At 40.7% G+C, this 15,095-nt stretch overlaps 1 protein-coding gene across 1 annotated transcript; it reads left to right on the forward strand.

Moving 5' to 3' along the window:
* The first annotated feature begins 2,612 nt into the window (after positions 1-2,612).
* LOC137803936 (probable E3 ubiquitin-protein ligase HERC3) lies at positions 2,613-13,847 on the forward strand. The gene is made up of 23 exons (XM_068602800.1): positions 2,613-2,829; positions 2,928-3,048; positions 3,200-3,276; positions 4,702-4,923; positions 5,014-5,105; positions 5,322-5,452; positions 6,127-6,251; positions 6,350-6,423; positions 6,496-6,611; positions 6,716-6,763; positions 6,894-6,999; positions 7,173-7,371; positions 8,080-8,228; positions 8,351-8,467; positions 8,579-8,677; positions 8,802-8,960; positions 9,083-9,232; positions 9,321-9,487; positions 9,627-9,693; positions 9,807-9,877; positions 10,266-10,449; positions 10,579-10,687; positions 10,951-13,847. Exons 1-23 carry the CDS (start codon positions 2,613-2,615, stop codon positions 11,166-11,168), a joined length of 3,018 nt encoding a protein of 1,005 aa, XP_068458901.1. The 3' UTR covers positions 11,169-13,847.
* The last annotated feature ends 1,248 nt before the right edge of the window (positions 13,848-15,095 follow it).

Here is a 15,095-nt window from a genome sequence, read left to right on the forward strand (position 1 = left end):
AACGAGCTGGAAAATGTTGCGGGTGAGAGGGAAGCCTGGATCGGTCTGCTGGGTGTGCTGCCACCGCGACCCGACCCCGGATAAGCGGCGGAAAATGGATGGATGGATGGATGGATGGATAATATTTTAATTCATAGGCCCTCCACAAAATGGATATTCTTGGGGTATTCTTAAAACACTCACTGATGTTTAATCACAAAAACAAAAAACATTTAAATGTGAGCATGTATTTAATGTAATTATATACCAAAACAAATGATTCTAGGACACTTACTGAACTTTGTAACATAATCCATTCTGTCCAATCCAACCCATAAACATAGTACTCAGGTGGTATAATTGCATTGTGACCTTCTTTCTTCTTTTTTTTTTTCTTACAAAAGTGCTCCGACAGAAGAAAGCAAATGTAGAGAAAGATGAAGAGCTCGCCTACTTTTCTGGGGTGATGCACTGCAGAGGTCACAGAGGTCAGAGCGGATTCAGACACCTTGAAGACGTTCTTTTTTTTTAACTACATGATCGACAAACCCAATTGGCCCTCTCTCTCTGGGGATTCAATTTCTTCACTGTGTGAGAATAGAAGGAGAAGAAGGTGATCAGCAGACACAAAGAGAAGAGGCGGGAGTGAATGATGAGCAGAGATGCTATCATACTAGTTGGCCTGAGCAACAACACACTCCTTTTTGAATTTATTTTATTACCAATATTCACATTTCAATCGTCGTTTTTGGTTTATCTCAGTCTTTACTTGGATGGTAAATTCACATAAAATACAAGAGCTCCAAAAATGTCTCTGGGTTTCAACAAGTTAAAGTTAAACGGGTCTGTGTAGACACGCTGGAGGCAGATTGAGTCTCTAGCTCCACCTGGTGGTTGATGGTATGCAGCATGTCAAACTCCAATCTAACATTGAACACAGATTGAGAAGTAGGATCCAACTTTCTTTGTGTTCTGAAATTATTTTAAATCAAGAACTTTATGGTCATATTTGTTTCCCATTAAATACAACCAGTTTATTATGAATACATTAATAATGTAGAGTCCAGCTTTTACATATTAAATATTGACTATTTCAAAATTCGCTCAGTCTGTTAACATTATTCTATTTTTTGTTTCTTTTTTATGGAGTTAAGACAATCATTTCAATCATGACACGTGTTGATGTCTTTTATGACAAACAGGCATCTTAAGTGCATCAAGATAATATTGAAGTTATCATACCAATCTGTACATTTATGTATGTACACTGCGATGACGCACAAAGACCACTTCAAAGTCTAAATATAACGATAAAGTATTACAAATACAGACTCAAACTGTTTCACTTTCGTGTTTATCTTCATTTAAAGGTATAATAATAATAATAATAATAATAATAATAATAATAATAATAATAATAATAATAATAATGATAATGATAATATTAATAGTATTAATAATAATAATAATATTAATATTAATAATAATAATATTATAATAATAATAATGACCTGACTCTTCGTTTCACGCGTTTCGTTCGCCATGTTTATGTTTTGTTTTCCGGTGCTCGCGCCACAGTTTCGTGATCCGCTCTTTAAGTTTCGTTTCCGAGTCCCGCAAAGCAGCCGGCGACAGGTGTTACGGATTAATAAGCGTGTTAGTTAATTGGCGACTTTCACCGAAACGCGTTGTTGTCGTCTTTACTCAGATTATTAGCTGTTGAAAACACGTAGCTGCAGTTGTGAATGCCGCATTGTTTAATTTGTATATGAAATTCAATCCTATTTTTTGATTTGGCTGTCGTAACTACGACGACAACGGACCACTTCGGGTGAAAAGTCTCCAGTTAACAGGGACCTATTGAAGGGTCGCGCGCAGATAAGGCAGCGACGTTTTCTTGGGGAGATCACCGGGGCCTGACCTCAATGCAACGAGGTCACCGGGCCTTTCCGCTCCAAGAGAGGGATGGAGAAAAAAAAAATGCATGGCTCATATTGCAAACATGGCTTATAGATAGTGTATAATATATATACATACATACATATATATATATATATATATATATATATATATATATATATATATATATATATATATATATATATATAAACACACACTTAATGACTGATGATGTGTGTATGTATGTATATATATATATATATATATATATATATATATATATATATATATATATATATATATATATATATATATATATATATATATATAAGTATTATAAAATTATTAAATATCTACAGCAAAATAGACTTTAACATTAGAAAAAGTTTGTTCCATGTAACTTTATTGTTGTTGGAGCATTAAAAAGGAAACAGGTTTAATTCAACTGCAGCATGTCTTGCATTACTCCAGACATTCAAACGTTGACACCACAGCTCACTTGTTGAGGGTGCACATTGACCTGAATCGAGTACCTCAGTAGTCCAGTATTCCTGTTCAGTGTAAATACTGTTTTCCTCCACAGTTTTACTTTCGTTTCATCGTGGTTATAAGTTTTGTTTTTCTCCGCGCACAGCCACCACGCATGCGCAATTTTACAATTAAGTTTCGATTCTGCCAGACTGAGCCGAGTCATAAAAAGCAGCTGACGGTTCTTCCGAAGGCATTTTACCAGGATGTTTTCATGGGGAGAGAACTGCCAGCAGGGCTTTCGGTTGAAAGATGGCGCGAATATCTCAACAGTCGACGGAGTTCACCTTTTACCCCTCGGCTTTGACGTCACACACCTGTCAGCGGGCCACGGAGGTCTCGCCTTCATTAGAAGCAACGGCGATGCTGCCATCATCCGCACGAACGAGAGCAAAGATGGGGGGAGAGTCAGAGGAAAACAGAGTGAGCAACAGTCCTTTACCTTTCTTCTCAGCTTATTGGCAGTGGTGACCTCCAGGACAAGCTGCATCCTTTACTGTACACCTGCTGTGTTCTTTCAGAGTTCGTAAAGTGTAAAGAGAAGATCCAGGCCGTGGCTTGTGGTGATGATGATGCGGTCACTCTGCTTTCAAGGGGAGGAAAAGTTCTCTGTGTGGACACAACTTGCACCTACATTCCAAAGTAAGGAGAAACTCACCTCATGAAGTCAATTGATGTCCTAAATTTGCAACAAAAATGTGTAAAATGTTGCAAATTTGTCTCACAAAATCCTGAGTGTTTGAGCTCTGTTTTTTCGTTGTTGTTGTTTTACTTCTGTCTCTTGTCCTCTCAGGCCCCTGGAAGCTTTTTCTAACATAACGGTGTCTCAGGTTGCTTGTGGGAGCCGGCACTCAGTGGCCCTCACCCAAGGTACAGTGAAGTCTACAGTGACCCGCCACCAGGGGCGTTTCTAGGATTCAAAGAAAGGGGGGGCTTCGCCCCAAGGCGAGAGGCATGAATTCACGCAGCAATTTTTTGGGGTGATTTTGCTCTGTACATTTTCTTTCATTCAGTATATGATCACACAAAGGACCCAATTTCAGTGTCATCGTGAAATATGAACTTTTCTTAAATAAAGAAAGAGAAATAAGTGCCCTGCATGTAAAAGATAGACGGATAAACTAGTTTTTATTGCCGCGTCACTCCCAAATCTTAATTCTTAAAGGGACTGTACACAATGGATGGAGAATGGACCTGACAGTGTCAACTTTTGAGTTGTTTACCTGTTTTATTATGAGCAGAAGGGAATTTGATTTTGATCAACATTTACATCTATTTTGTTGTCCGTGTAATTTTCACATACCAGTGATATTTTCTTCTAATTTGGACACTATCACTGAGATAAAGATGAACTAGTTCAGTGTAAAATATACCATTCAATAGAGAAAAAACATAAATAACACATAAACAAAAAAATATTTCAATTACATCTTGATTATCAAATGATAAATATTGTATGATGGGCTGAAATAAAAGGCACCGAATGCATTCACTATAATCAAGTCAAACTAGGATCGTAATGTACAAAGAAAAACACTATCTGACTAGATTCATGAAGCATTAGAGGCAGATAAAAAAAACTACACAGAAGTAGCTTAGTGTTAACACAGCCCACTACAATATTCCCTTTTATTTGCCTCAAGGAAACCTAATTTTGAGCAGGTGACAATTGTTATCAAGTACAGATAGCCACATCCTGTAACTACCTGTACTTACATTCCCTTTGTACATCATTTACTTTGAGCAAAACTTCTCGGCTATGAGTTTAACTGCTCGGCTGTCATCCTGCTGTTGTTGATGATAGACATTACTTGGCAGAGTGAGAAAGCCAGCGCAGCAGCCCCCCAAGGTCCTAGTGCCCTATGCTTAAGTATGATGATAGGCTATTGGATTGTAATTTGAAGGTGGAGAAAACATACAAACCGTAACGCACACACATATGTAGCAAATTAGAGTTACAAATGAAAAGTCTATGTGAGAAATAATAGTTTAATTTAATAACATCACCGAAATAAAAAATTTCAATTTTTTTTTTTTTAAAGCCAAATTATTTTGCTAAAAAAAAACCTAAAAGAGGCCTAATGACGCCACTGCCTGCCACTAAAGTAGAAGCTCAGAGCCGTTGGCTTGTCAGATAGTTGTGGAAACTCTTCCTGGGGTCTAAAACAGTTAATCGCTGCTTAAACGTTCGTATCCCACAACTGCTTCTTGTCAACCCTTTGTTGTGTTGCTGGAAAACAACACCTCAGCCAGCGTTGATTATACAGCAAACAAATTATTTGGCTTTCTCCACAGGTGGTCAGGTGTACACATGGGGCCAGGACTCCAGGGGCCAGCTGGGTTTGGGGAGGAACAAGCACGGCTCCGACTCGCCCCAACACCTCCGCTATCTGTCAGCGCTCCCCCTGGTCCAGGTGGCTGCTGGGGGAGAGCAGAGCTTCGCCCTCTCCGTCTCTGGAGGCGTGTTCGGCTGGGGGGGAAACGACCGCGGGCAGCTCGGGCTGGGAGACATAAGAGGTAGACTTCTTTTTTAAAGCAATCATTATATCTAATACTCATTAAAAAGTGCTGTATGTAAACCTGAATGTAATATCTCATCCAAAATAGACAGAACGACACCAACTCCTGTTCGTTGCCTGAACACGAAGAAAACAATTTACATTTCCTGTGGAAAGGACCACACTGCCATTTTGACAAAGGTTAGACAAAATAAAATCAGCTGTGTAACACTTGTGTTGTAAACAGTTCTACAAATGACACAGAAATAATAGAACATGTTTTAAAAAATCTCTGGCAACATTATTCAGCTGCCTCACCAATGCAGCACTAACTTTGTACATCACACAGAAATGTAAATATGTAACAATAAACCATATTTGTGAATTTACTCTGGTTTTGTCTGGTTGCTCCCTCAGAATGGGGCAGTGTTGACATTCGGCTCTGGTCAATATGGACAGCTCGGCCACAACTCATTCACCGATGAACTACGACCTCGGCTAGTTGTGGAGCTCTGGGGGGCAAAGGTCACCAAGATTGCATGTGGACGGTACGTTGCATCACCTTTTATAATGCAATTAATCTGAGGATTTCCCTTCAGACACATTACATCCTAAACTCTCAGGCCGCTATTGTGAGCACTTCCAGCATGATTTGATTATTTTTGGCATCTTCCAATTGTGACAGTTTTTGCTTAGAAATGCCAAAGGTTCAAGGTCACGGCGTGAAACTATTTACATGTATTAATCGCTTTGTATTGACAATTTGCAAACGGATTGTTACAAATCTTAAAAAACGTAGACCTTCCCGACCCTCTCGGTTGCCTCTAACAGCAGGACCGATTTCTATGGAAAGGACTCGGGATGGTTTTTGCCATGAAAATCTACAAGGTGTGACGCAACAGCAGTTCAATCAATGGCCACCGGCGTTATTAATCACAAGGATTTCCTGAAAATTCCACGTAGTAACTTGAAATATTTTTTCAAATCAGTTTGCCAGACCTCTTTAGTCCATTCGAACACTTCAAAATAAGACAGAGAGCGGGGAGAGGATGGCAATCAAATCTCACACATCTTCCATGAGAATGTTAACGTCTTAAACTGTCTCACTGTTGCGTTTGAGAACGTTCTCAAATATTTCTAATGTCTGAAGCGGAGGCTTGGAGGCTGTTCAACTCCTGATAAGGCGTCTCTGTTAACATTCAAATGCTGTTATCTCCATCAGGAATCACACATTGGCGTTGACGGACTCGAACAGGGTCTACTCCTTCGGGTGTGGAGAGCAGGGGCAGCTGGGACACGGAGAGGAGAGTCATCCGTCCGTGCCGCTACCCGTTCAACTGCCACTGGGTGACCACATCTCTGAAATAATTTGACGATATAATGTGAATGCAAAGGATGGTGTCACGGAGCGAATTACACTTTCATAATTACTGTGTTCATTTCAGACACGGCGGTCGCTGGAATTAGGAACATCTTCGCTGGAGGAAACTGTTCGTTTGCAACGTGCGCGTCCACTAAGGTACCGGCACAAATCCGTACAGCACAGAGCGTGACGGTGGGAACATCAACTTAACCATGTTTTTATTCACAGGACGTCCGCAAGGCGAACACCGGTGGTGTCAACGACAGAGCGCTGCATCGCCTCGATGACTTGATTGACAAATGCACAACCGAATGTGATTTAAAGTCATGGAAAAAGATAAAAAAGTAAGCAAATTGTCCTGGCAATTTATTTTCCATATTTGTCGAAACGGCTCGTTTCCTCAGTGCAACAGACTGAAAATATTAAACGTTTTTATGGAAATCTGCAGGACCTTTTCCTCTGCCTCCAGTCTGAATGCAAGCTTCCTTGAGAAAAGGTAAACGCAGCATCCATGTGCATGAACACAGGCATGACATTTCAGCCGAAATATTGGTTGATGGCCAAACACCACTGTGCCTGAGGAGCTGGTCTAAATGTGAGCTCAGTCTTCTTTCTTGTGTTTTCAGCAAAGACAAACATTTCCAGACTTCGCCAAAGTACTCAGGCTTGAACTTGTCAGTCGCACGACTTGCCTTCGAGAAACTGGTGAAGAGGGACGATGTTTTCGCCGAGGTATGGTCAATGTGATCTACTAAGAGTATCCAGCATGTGCTGCTGTTACTCAATAATTACTCTCAAAATATGTTCATAATATGGCTGTGAACTTGTCTAAGGCTTTTAAATAATTTTAAAAAAAAAGACCAAATCACGTTGTTTCTCCCTCACTGGCCTTTTCAAACCACCAGGTCGAGGCTGCTGTGCTGCACCTGCTTCCTTCCCTTGATAAGAAGACGTTGGGGGTGGAGGGTTTGAGAATCTACCTGCTTCTCAATGAGCTCCTGCATGTGATCCAGAGGCACGAACACCGTCGATTGAACACAACCCTCGCTGAGGCGGTCGCCGCCGCCGTTGTGAACTTGTCTGCTGACAGTCTCCGGGTCATAGGTGCTTGTTTACGATAACACTTCACAATTCAAATTAAAATCCATACAAATGTGTATAAAATGTGTTCTGATTGGAAGTGGCTGAGTCCTACATTCCCGTGCTGGGTTCAGACCACCCACCTGAGCCTGGAGGACGAGCAGGAGACATCACTCTCTTGATTTACTCCCTCAGTAGACATTGTAAACATGAATTTATGGTGTCAATCTATAGCTTCAAGTTTTCTTCAATACAGCATGATGTTCATTTAGTAAATTAGAGTCAAACCGACCATGAAGCTGAGGAGGCTTTAGGGCGGACTTACTGTATTACAGTTTACTGTGATTGACAGATTGCTACCACGGAGTATTTGTCCATGTTTTGGTCTTGCCAAAGTGTGTTCAGTTTATGAAAGTTAATTTTAGCATTTGTGGTCGCCTAAGAATGTCTTGTTCAGCATTTGGTTGCACTTCACTCCACCCTCTCGTGTCACTTCTGGTTGCCAAAAGCCAAGATGGCGATGGACCAAAAGCCTCCCCATAACTTTAAATCTAATATAAAAGGCTAGCGTTTGTTCTACTGAGGATAAGCCTGTTAATAATTCTGCCTGAATACATGTATTGTGTGTCATTCATAAAATAATTGACATGTGTATATGTTTTGTTAATGCATGCATAGAACAAAGTTGTAATCTATCAAACATATGCTTACTGACATTGATGTCTTCCTCAGGGGACTGGTGGTCCTCTCTGCCGCCCTCCACCACGGTGGAGCACGTAGAGGTGTGGAAGAGGGCCGTCTCAGTGGTCCTGTCCTCACAGCCTGTTCCCCGTGACTCTGGAGTCAGAAACCTGATGCAAGTCCTCCAGTATATGTACAACGTTAGTATCATTTATCAGCTGTGTTTCATTTCAACGTCACAGCATAATCCTACTCAATCATACACCAAAATACAGCTTTTTACCTTTAGAAACTTTTCCTCTAATAAACACTTGTTTAAAAGGCTAACAGCAGGACTGCAGAACCCCAAAGGATGCCGGAAACCAACTTCTGTTGGCGGATTGACAAAAACTTTCTCAATGAGGATCTGCAGCTTTGGCGTTTACGGTCTCAACGAAAGGTAAAAAGAACACATGGTGAAATAGCTTGTGAAGTAAAGCCATGATGTCTCCCTCTGTTTCTGTCACTTTTCAGACACCATCCATTTAGAAAAAAAACATATTTTTTTCAGCACATGAACGCTGAGCCGCTTATCCTGTGTAGCTTTCCTATTCTGATGGATCTGGAGTCAAAGAAATTTGTTTTTGACCTGAATGCTACATACACCATGGTAACTAAAACCTTAAACATGCCTCATGAGAACTAGCTTTTACACTCATTACCATCAGGGTCAAGACATCTGTTTCAAATGGTCCAGTGAGCTATGAGAAATAACATCTTGGACTGTATTCCAGCAGGAAGCAAGGGTGCGCAAGTTCTGGGAATTGCAATTGCAATGCATTTTCCCGGAGCCTCAAAACCTGGTCTATGATCTGGACCTGAGCCGAGCATCGCTTTTGGACGACACCTTTCAACGACTTGATGACCACGAGGACTACAAGTTACCACTTGTGGTAAATATGTTTCGATCTGATGGCCAAAAGTCACACTTTAAATCTTGCATTGTTGTTGAGATAGTCTTGTATAAGCTACTGTACCAGGAGGAAAACTTAGTTTGTGCCATTTTTTTCTCCAGGTTTATTTCGATGAAAACTTCACAAACCACGATGATTATAATCTCTACAGAAAAGACTTTTTTCATGAAGTGTTTCACGAGATGATGTCACCTGAAACTGGGATGTTCATGTTCAACGATTCCAAAACACTGGCATGGTTTCCCTCCACAGTAAGACTTTAAATCCTCATACAAGAACACAAACATTCAATTCAGATCTTAAATTGTAATTGTAAGTTTTGTCTTCCATCAACACCAGGACACAGAGGACGAACAGAGATACTTCCAGTTTGGGGTTTTGTGCGGCTTGGCATTGTACAACCAGCACATCATACACTTACCCTTCCCGCTGGCTCTGTTCAAGAAGCTGCTCGGTGTAAAGCCCTCCCTGGAGGACATGATCGAATTCAGCCCATGCGTTGGACAGTAAGAGGAAATACATGTATATTTAAATCTCAATGATTTGGTTTCAGTGACACCTTTCTGGACAAAACAGAGTATAAACAGCTAAAAACAACAACCTCTTCAATATATTATGTATTATTCCTCTTTGTTTTGCTTCTAGGAGTTTGCTGAACATCCTGGAAAACAACGAAGATGATGCCATAAACAAACTCGACATGGATTTTGTAGTATGTGTTTTACAGACGGTCAATAACATATGTCATTCCTCTTTCTGAAATCTGTCATCATTTCTCAAAGCGGTGATATCACTGTCTTCTTCTTTCTTATAACTGATTAACAGATCAACTGGGATGGCACAGATATTGACCTTGATCCTAAAAGTCCCGAAAAGCCTCTGACGGGGGAAAATAAGTAAGGACCATGTATTTATATTGTGTGCTTTGTTATTTGACAATACTTGAAGGAAAACACTTAATCAGCATTAATAAATGAGTAACGTTTCCGACAACGGCCATATTTAATATACCTCAAATAATTATTTTGTGAAACCAAATTGTTTGTAGAATTAACAGGAGGATATAACTGTGTATCACTGCTTACAATTTAAAAGATACATAATATCTACTAATTATGTGAGCAAAGGGAGGCGTGTAAAAGACAAAATAATGAGGCCCAGAATTAATCCTTGAGGTATACCACAAGTTTCTTTTGTGGACAAGCAAATGAAGGTACCTTTATACAGAAGAATCCCTGTCAGAAAGACACTTCTGTTGACATGAAACTTGAATTTGCTAAACAGGAAGGAGTTTGTGGATGCCTACGTGAATCATGTCTTCAACACAGCAGTGAAAGACGTGTTTCAGGAGTTCAAGCAGGGCTTCTTCCAGGTGTGTGAACAGGATTTGGTGAAGCTGTTCCGACCAAAAGAGCTGCAGAAAGTGCTGGTAGGCGAAGACTTCCACGACTGGGCAAAGCTGAAACAGGTACAGTATGAAACAGAGTTTATTTATTTATTTAAGTTGATTAATTGCATCCTGATCCCTGCATTGTGCTTGATTTGAAAATGATCTTTAACAGAAGTCATTATAACAAGTCTGTTTCCCTGTAATTAGAACACAGTTTATGAGGGGGTGTACAGCACCACACCACTACACCCCACCATACAGATGTTCTGGGAGGTTTTTGATGAGCTAACTGAGGATCAGAAGAAAGCTTTTCTTTGTAAGTGTTGTACCTGATTTTGAAATATCTAACAAACAATTGTTTTTTATTTTTATATTTGCTGTTGTGTTTTTTCCGTATGCGTTTTTCTTAGTTTACAGACTTTTTTTTACGCACAACCATGTTGTTTTCCTAAACCTAACCGAAGTGGCTTTGTTGCTTAAATCTGAATGCGGCCGTTACAGTAATCACAGTGGGACGAATGACACAAAAATAAATGAAAAGGCAAGAAACCCCCTAATAAGCACTTTCCCCTCCACTAGGGTTTGTGACTGGCTTTGAACGGGTGCCCATTCTTGGCATGGAAAAGATCAAGTTGAAAGTCAAAATTAAAGGAGTTCCGGACCTCTCCTATGACCGGTACTACCCTGAGACACATACATGTTTCTCACAGCTGGAGCTGCCCTTATACTCAACCAAGGAGATCATGAAAACCAAGCTTACAGAGGCCCTGAGCAACCATAGAAGAAGCTACAAGTGATAGTGACCATGCGGTGAATGTATCTGCACTGAACAGAGGACTTCACTTTGGAATAGAGCACTTTGTGAATGGCTGGACACGGAGCCGCCTTTGGAGCTATTAGCAAAAGTTAAGAGTTTAATATTCTTTATAATCAAGATGTGTGATGAATGTACATAAAAAGGTTAATTTCACCTCTTTCCAGCACCGTTCTCTGACCCACTCTAGTCTCCCCACCACAACTGCATAATTTTGCATTTTTCCTGCAATACCAGCGATTCAGTTGATCCCCCTCCCCAGTTTAAACACTAATAAGTTAAAAGGTTTGAAGCTTTTTGTATTTATTTATTCATATGTCTACTTTAAACACTTAATATATTGTTCAATTTGAAGAAAAGAAATTGCCTTGGCAATAAAAAAGTATCGGTTCAGGCACCGATTGGGTACTAGTATCATTTTAAAAGTTTTGGTTTAGCACCGGTATCGGAAAAAAAACAAACGATACCCATCCCTCCTCCTCACGTGCGGTTTCAATTTTAAAACTTGTATCTTTTGCTATGTTTTACACTCAGCGTCCACACTCCACCGGACTTCAAACAGACGGATCTGCTTTTAGCGGACTCTTCACTGTCTCATGAGCTGCCACTGAACAAGCAGCAGGAGTTCAGTTTGGATCCACTTAGTAAAAGTATTTTAACTTTGTTCAGTTTGCTGCACAAGTTGAGAAATTATAGAAGCCCGTTTCCCCCACAAACAAAATCAATAATTATGAGATAATGAAGTCCAAATTATGAGAAACCAAGTGGATACCATTATTGAAGACTATTTTAGACGTGGATTCACAAAATGTGAAAATGTAGTGGTTTTCGAGGAATCCCATGATATCAAACGAAGTCTCCTGACCCTCGAAAGAAAGCTACAGACGAAATAAGACAGGCAACGCTGAGGTAGCTTCATTCATTCACCAACAGCTACAAACATCTAGTAAACAGCATGACTACGTGAATGCACCAGAAATTTTGAATGGTCGGGGTAACTACAGAGAAACTGTGTCAATTGATACAACTGATGGATGGAAATGGGGCAGATATGCGATCCCGTGATCGTTTCAGATGGCATTTGTATGTCAGCTGTAGACCAAACTATGAAGATGGGTAAAACACATTAAAGCCTTATGGAATATGTATCAGTGGTTTCATTGATGGCTTCTCGAGAAAAATGATATGGCTGGAAGCATACAAAACCAACATTAAGAAGCCTACTCTCGATCCACAGGTCTTGGCTAACTATAGACCGATCTCTAACCTTCACTTCCTCTCTAAGATACTTGAGAAAGTGACTTTTCCATAACAATAGTTCATTTGAGGACTTTCAGTCAGTATTTAGAAAGCACAGAGACAGCACTGGTGACAATCACCTGCTAGTTGCATCAGATAGGGCACTTGTCTCTGTACTTGTCTTGTTGGACCATATAGTGCTGCGTTCGACACCATTGACCATGACATCCTATTACAGACACTCGACCAGTCGATTGGTATTAAAGACACCACATTAAGGTGGTTTAAATCCTTTTCATCAGATGGATCTCCGTTTTTATATGTAACGATGAAAACTGGATGACCACCACCAGCAGGTTCAGGTTAAAGCCTGCTGAATGGGAAAACTTCGCCACCTGCTGTTGTAAATGTTTCGTGAGCTTAATAGTAAGTTTTGTTTTGTATAGCACATCTGCATAATTATGATCACACACTTTGTTGTTTTTCTTAATCTGAGCCAGCTGAAGCATTTAGATGTTGAACAATGTTAAACTAGCCTTCTTTAGGAGTGGTTTAATAACTGCAGTTTTTAGGGCTTGTTGGAAGACACCCGAGAGAAGTGATGTGTTTACAATTTGTAAAAGATCAGTGGGAAATATTATTGTTTTTGAAAACATGTGTTGATATAAAATCTAAGCAGCAGGAGGAGGTTTTCAGATAAATTTGATCTGATAAAATTGAAATTTGATTTAAGGGCTGCCGGCCCTCCGCTGTGCGTCGGTCCTAACACCCTTGAACAGTACATTATTGAACGATACAGTACTGCCTCCCGGACCTTATTGCTTAAATACATGTTACCTTAAATGAAACCCAGCACGTTGCGCAGCATCTGAAGTGACCAGCAGGGGGCGACCCGCCCACAGTCTGTAATACTTTCAGAATATCGACTGAGTCTCACGATCACAGGAACTTTCATATCATCGTTTTTGATTTCTTGCAATAACTCTCAAATGTTTCATTGATCTATTTAGGCCGACAATACTATTTGAGTCGGACGTCTGTTGCAAAGTAAAAACACAAATGTACCGTGTAGTTATTTTCTATTTCTTTATTTTGTTATGCCTCTCCAGTGTTCAGTTCCATTATGTTAATGTATAATTAAGCTACAGCAGTGTTATGAAAATGATTAATTAATTGTTTCCCCCTTATATATTAAGGTGTCATCTTGTTCCCTTACACCTTCAAGTATGTACCATCACCTTCTGTTCTGATACACGATCAGTAAAGATTACAAATGTTTATGAGTTCATTTGAATACAATTGGGAAGAATTATACTGCACATTGCTGGCTGTTCCTCCATTTTATTCATATCAACATGTAATATTACAAATATCAATACTTACCAGTAATAACAGTAACGCCTTTGAGTCAAATGGAAATCAAATAGATATTAAATATACATACATTTTGTCATACATTTCATTACATCAGAAATATTATGATATTGTTTCTAATATAAAGACATATCTGGAAAGACATTCAGTAAATAAAGGGTATAAATACTGTATTCTGTGACAAATAAAATACTTTAAACTTTCAGAATGAATATTTCTCGTTCAGCCTGAACCTTCAGTCTCCTTGATTTCTGAGCAGATGAAACAGCTGCTGGCAGCTTCCTGTGTGTGTGAGGAGCTTCCTGAACCCACCAGCACAGAAGAAGCAGATGGAGACAAACTCCGTCCTCTGTGCTGGTGGGGACGGGACGGTCCTCGTCCGCTCGGCTGGTGGCGTCGGGGTGGAGGGGCAGGGAGGACCGGACTCACTAGGTCCCTGACTCTCTGGGGTGCTGAGAGGGTTCAGAGGTCTGCTGTGGGTCTGGGTCGTCCTGGGATGACGGGTTAGTTGAACTCCACCCTCAGCTGCCCCGACAGTGAGGCCTGAGGAGTCCTGCCCTGTGAGACACAAACACAAGAAATCAATACTTTTGAACTCAACTACACAACCTTTACACTGTTGTGTTGAATCTGGCCTCCATTGATGGAATGGTATTACTGATACTTCTGAACTCCTGGAGAGGGATTACTTACTCAGCCCACTGGAAGAAAGGCAAACTGCCACTCTCTATCTGGTCTTGTAGTTCTCCATCCTTCTTCTCTGCTCCGTCTTCAAGGAGACCCTGGATGCTGCTTCCTGTAACACGGCCATCGATACCTGAGTAAAAGAGACTTGGAAACTTGTCTTAACGTTAGTAGTTTTTACCGCACATCTGTCTGGTTCAGCTTTACCTAACTATACAAATAAAAGGAGCGAGTAAAATGATGTTCCTGGGAGTCTTGACTTTTCCAAACTCCCAAGTCTAAACTCCAAAGTACACAACTGGGGGCGGAGCTTCTTCAGGACGTTCCGCACCAAAACCTCTGCTGCAGGGTGCTACCTATTGCCAACCCCGCCAGACGCGAGGGAAGGCTGTCTGGTGCTTTATCAGTCCTGCCAGACACAAAGGTTTTACAATCCTGCAGCAAACAGGCTGCCGGTCTCAGTCCGAGTCGCTGTCCTCATCCATCTGCCAGTATCTTCTGAAGGATCCGAAGAGAGACTCCCCGTAGTCCTCTTCTCTGGTCCTCTTGGCGGAGGATCCGAGGCCTGACGTGGAGGGTGCAGACTCCCTGTCGTCCTCTTCTCTGGTCCTCT

Source organism: Clinocottus analis, unplaced genomic scaffold (genome assembly GCF_023055335.1).
Source record: "Clinocottus analis isolate CAN_PGR_092001 unplaced genomic scaffold, fCliAna1.0.p SCAF_6, whole genome shotgun sequence".
Classification (NCBI taxonomy): domain Eukaryota; kingdom Metazoa; phylum Chordata; class Actinopteri; order Perciformes; family Cottidae; genus Clinocottus; species Clinocottus analis.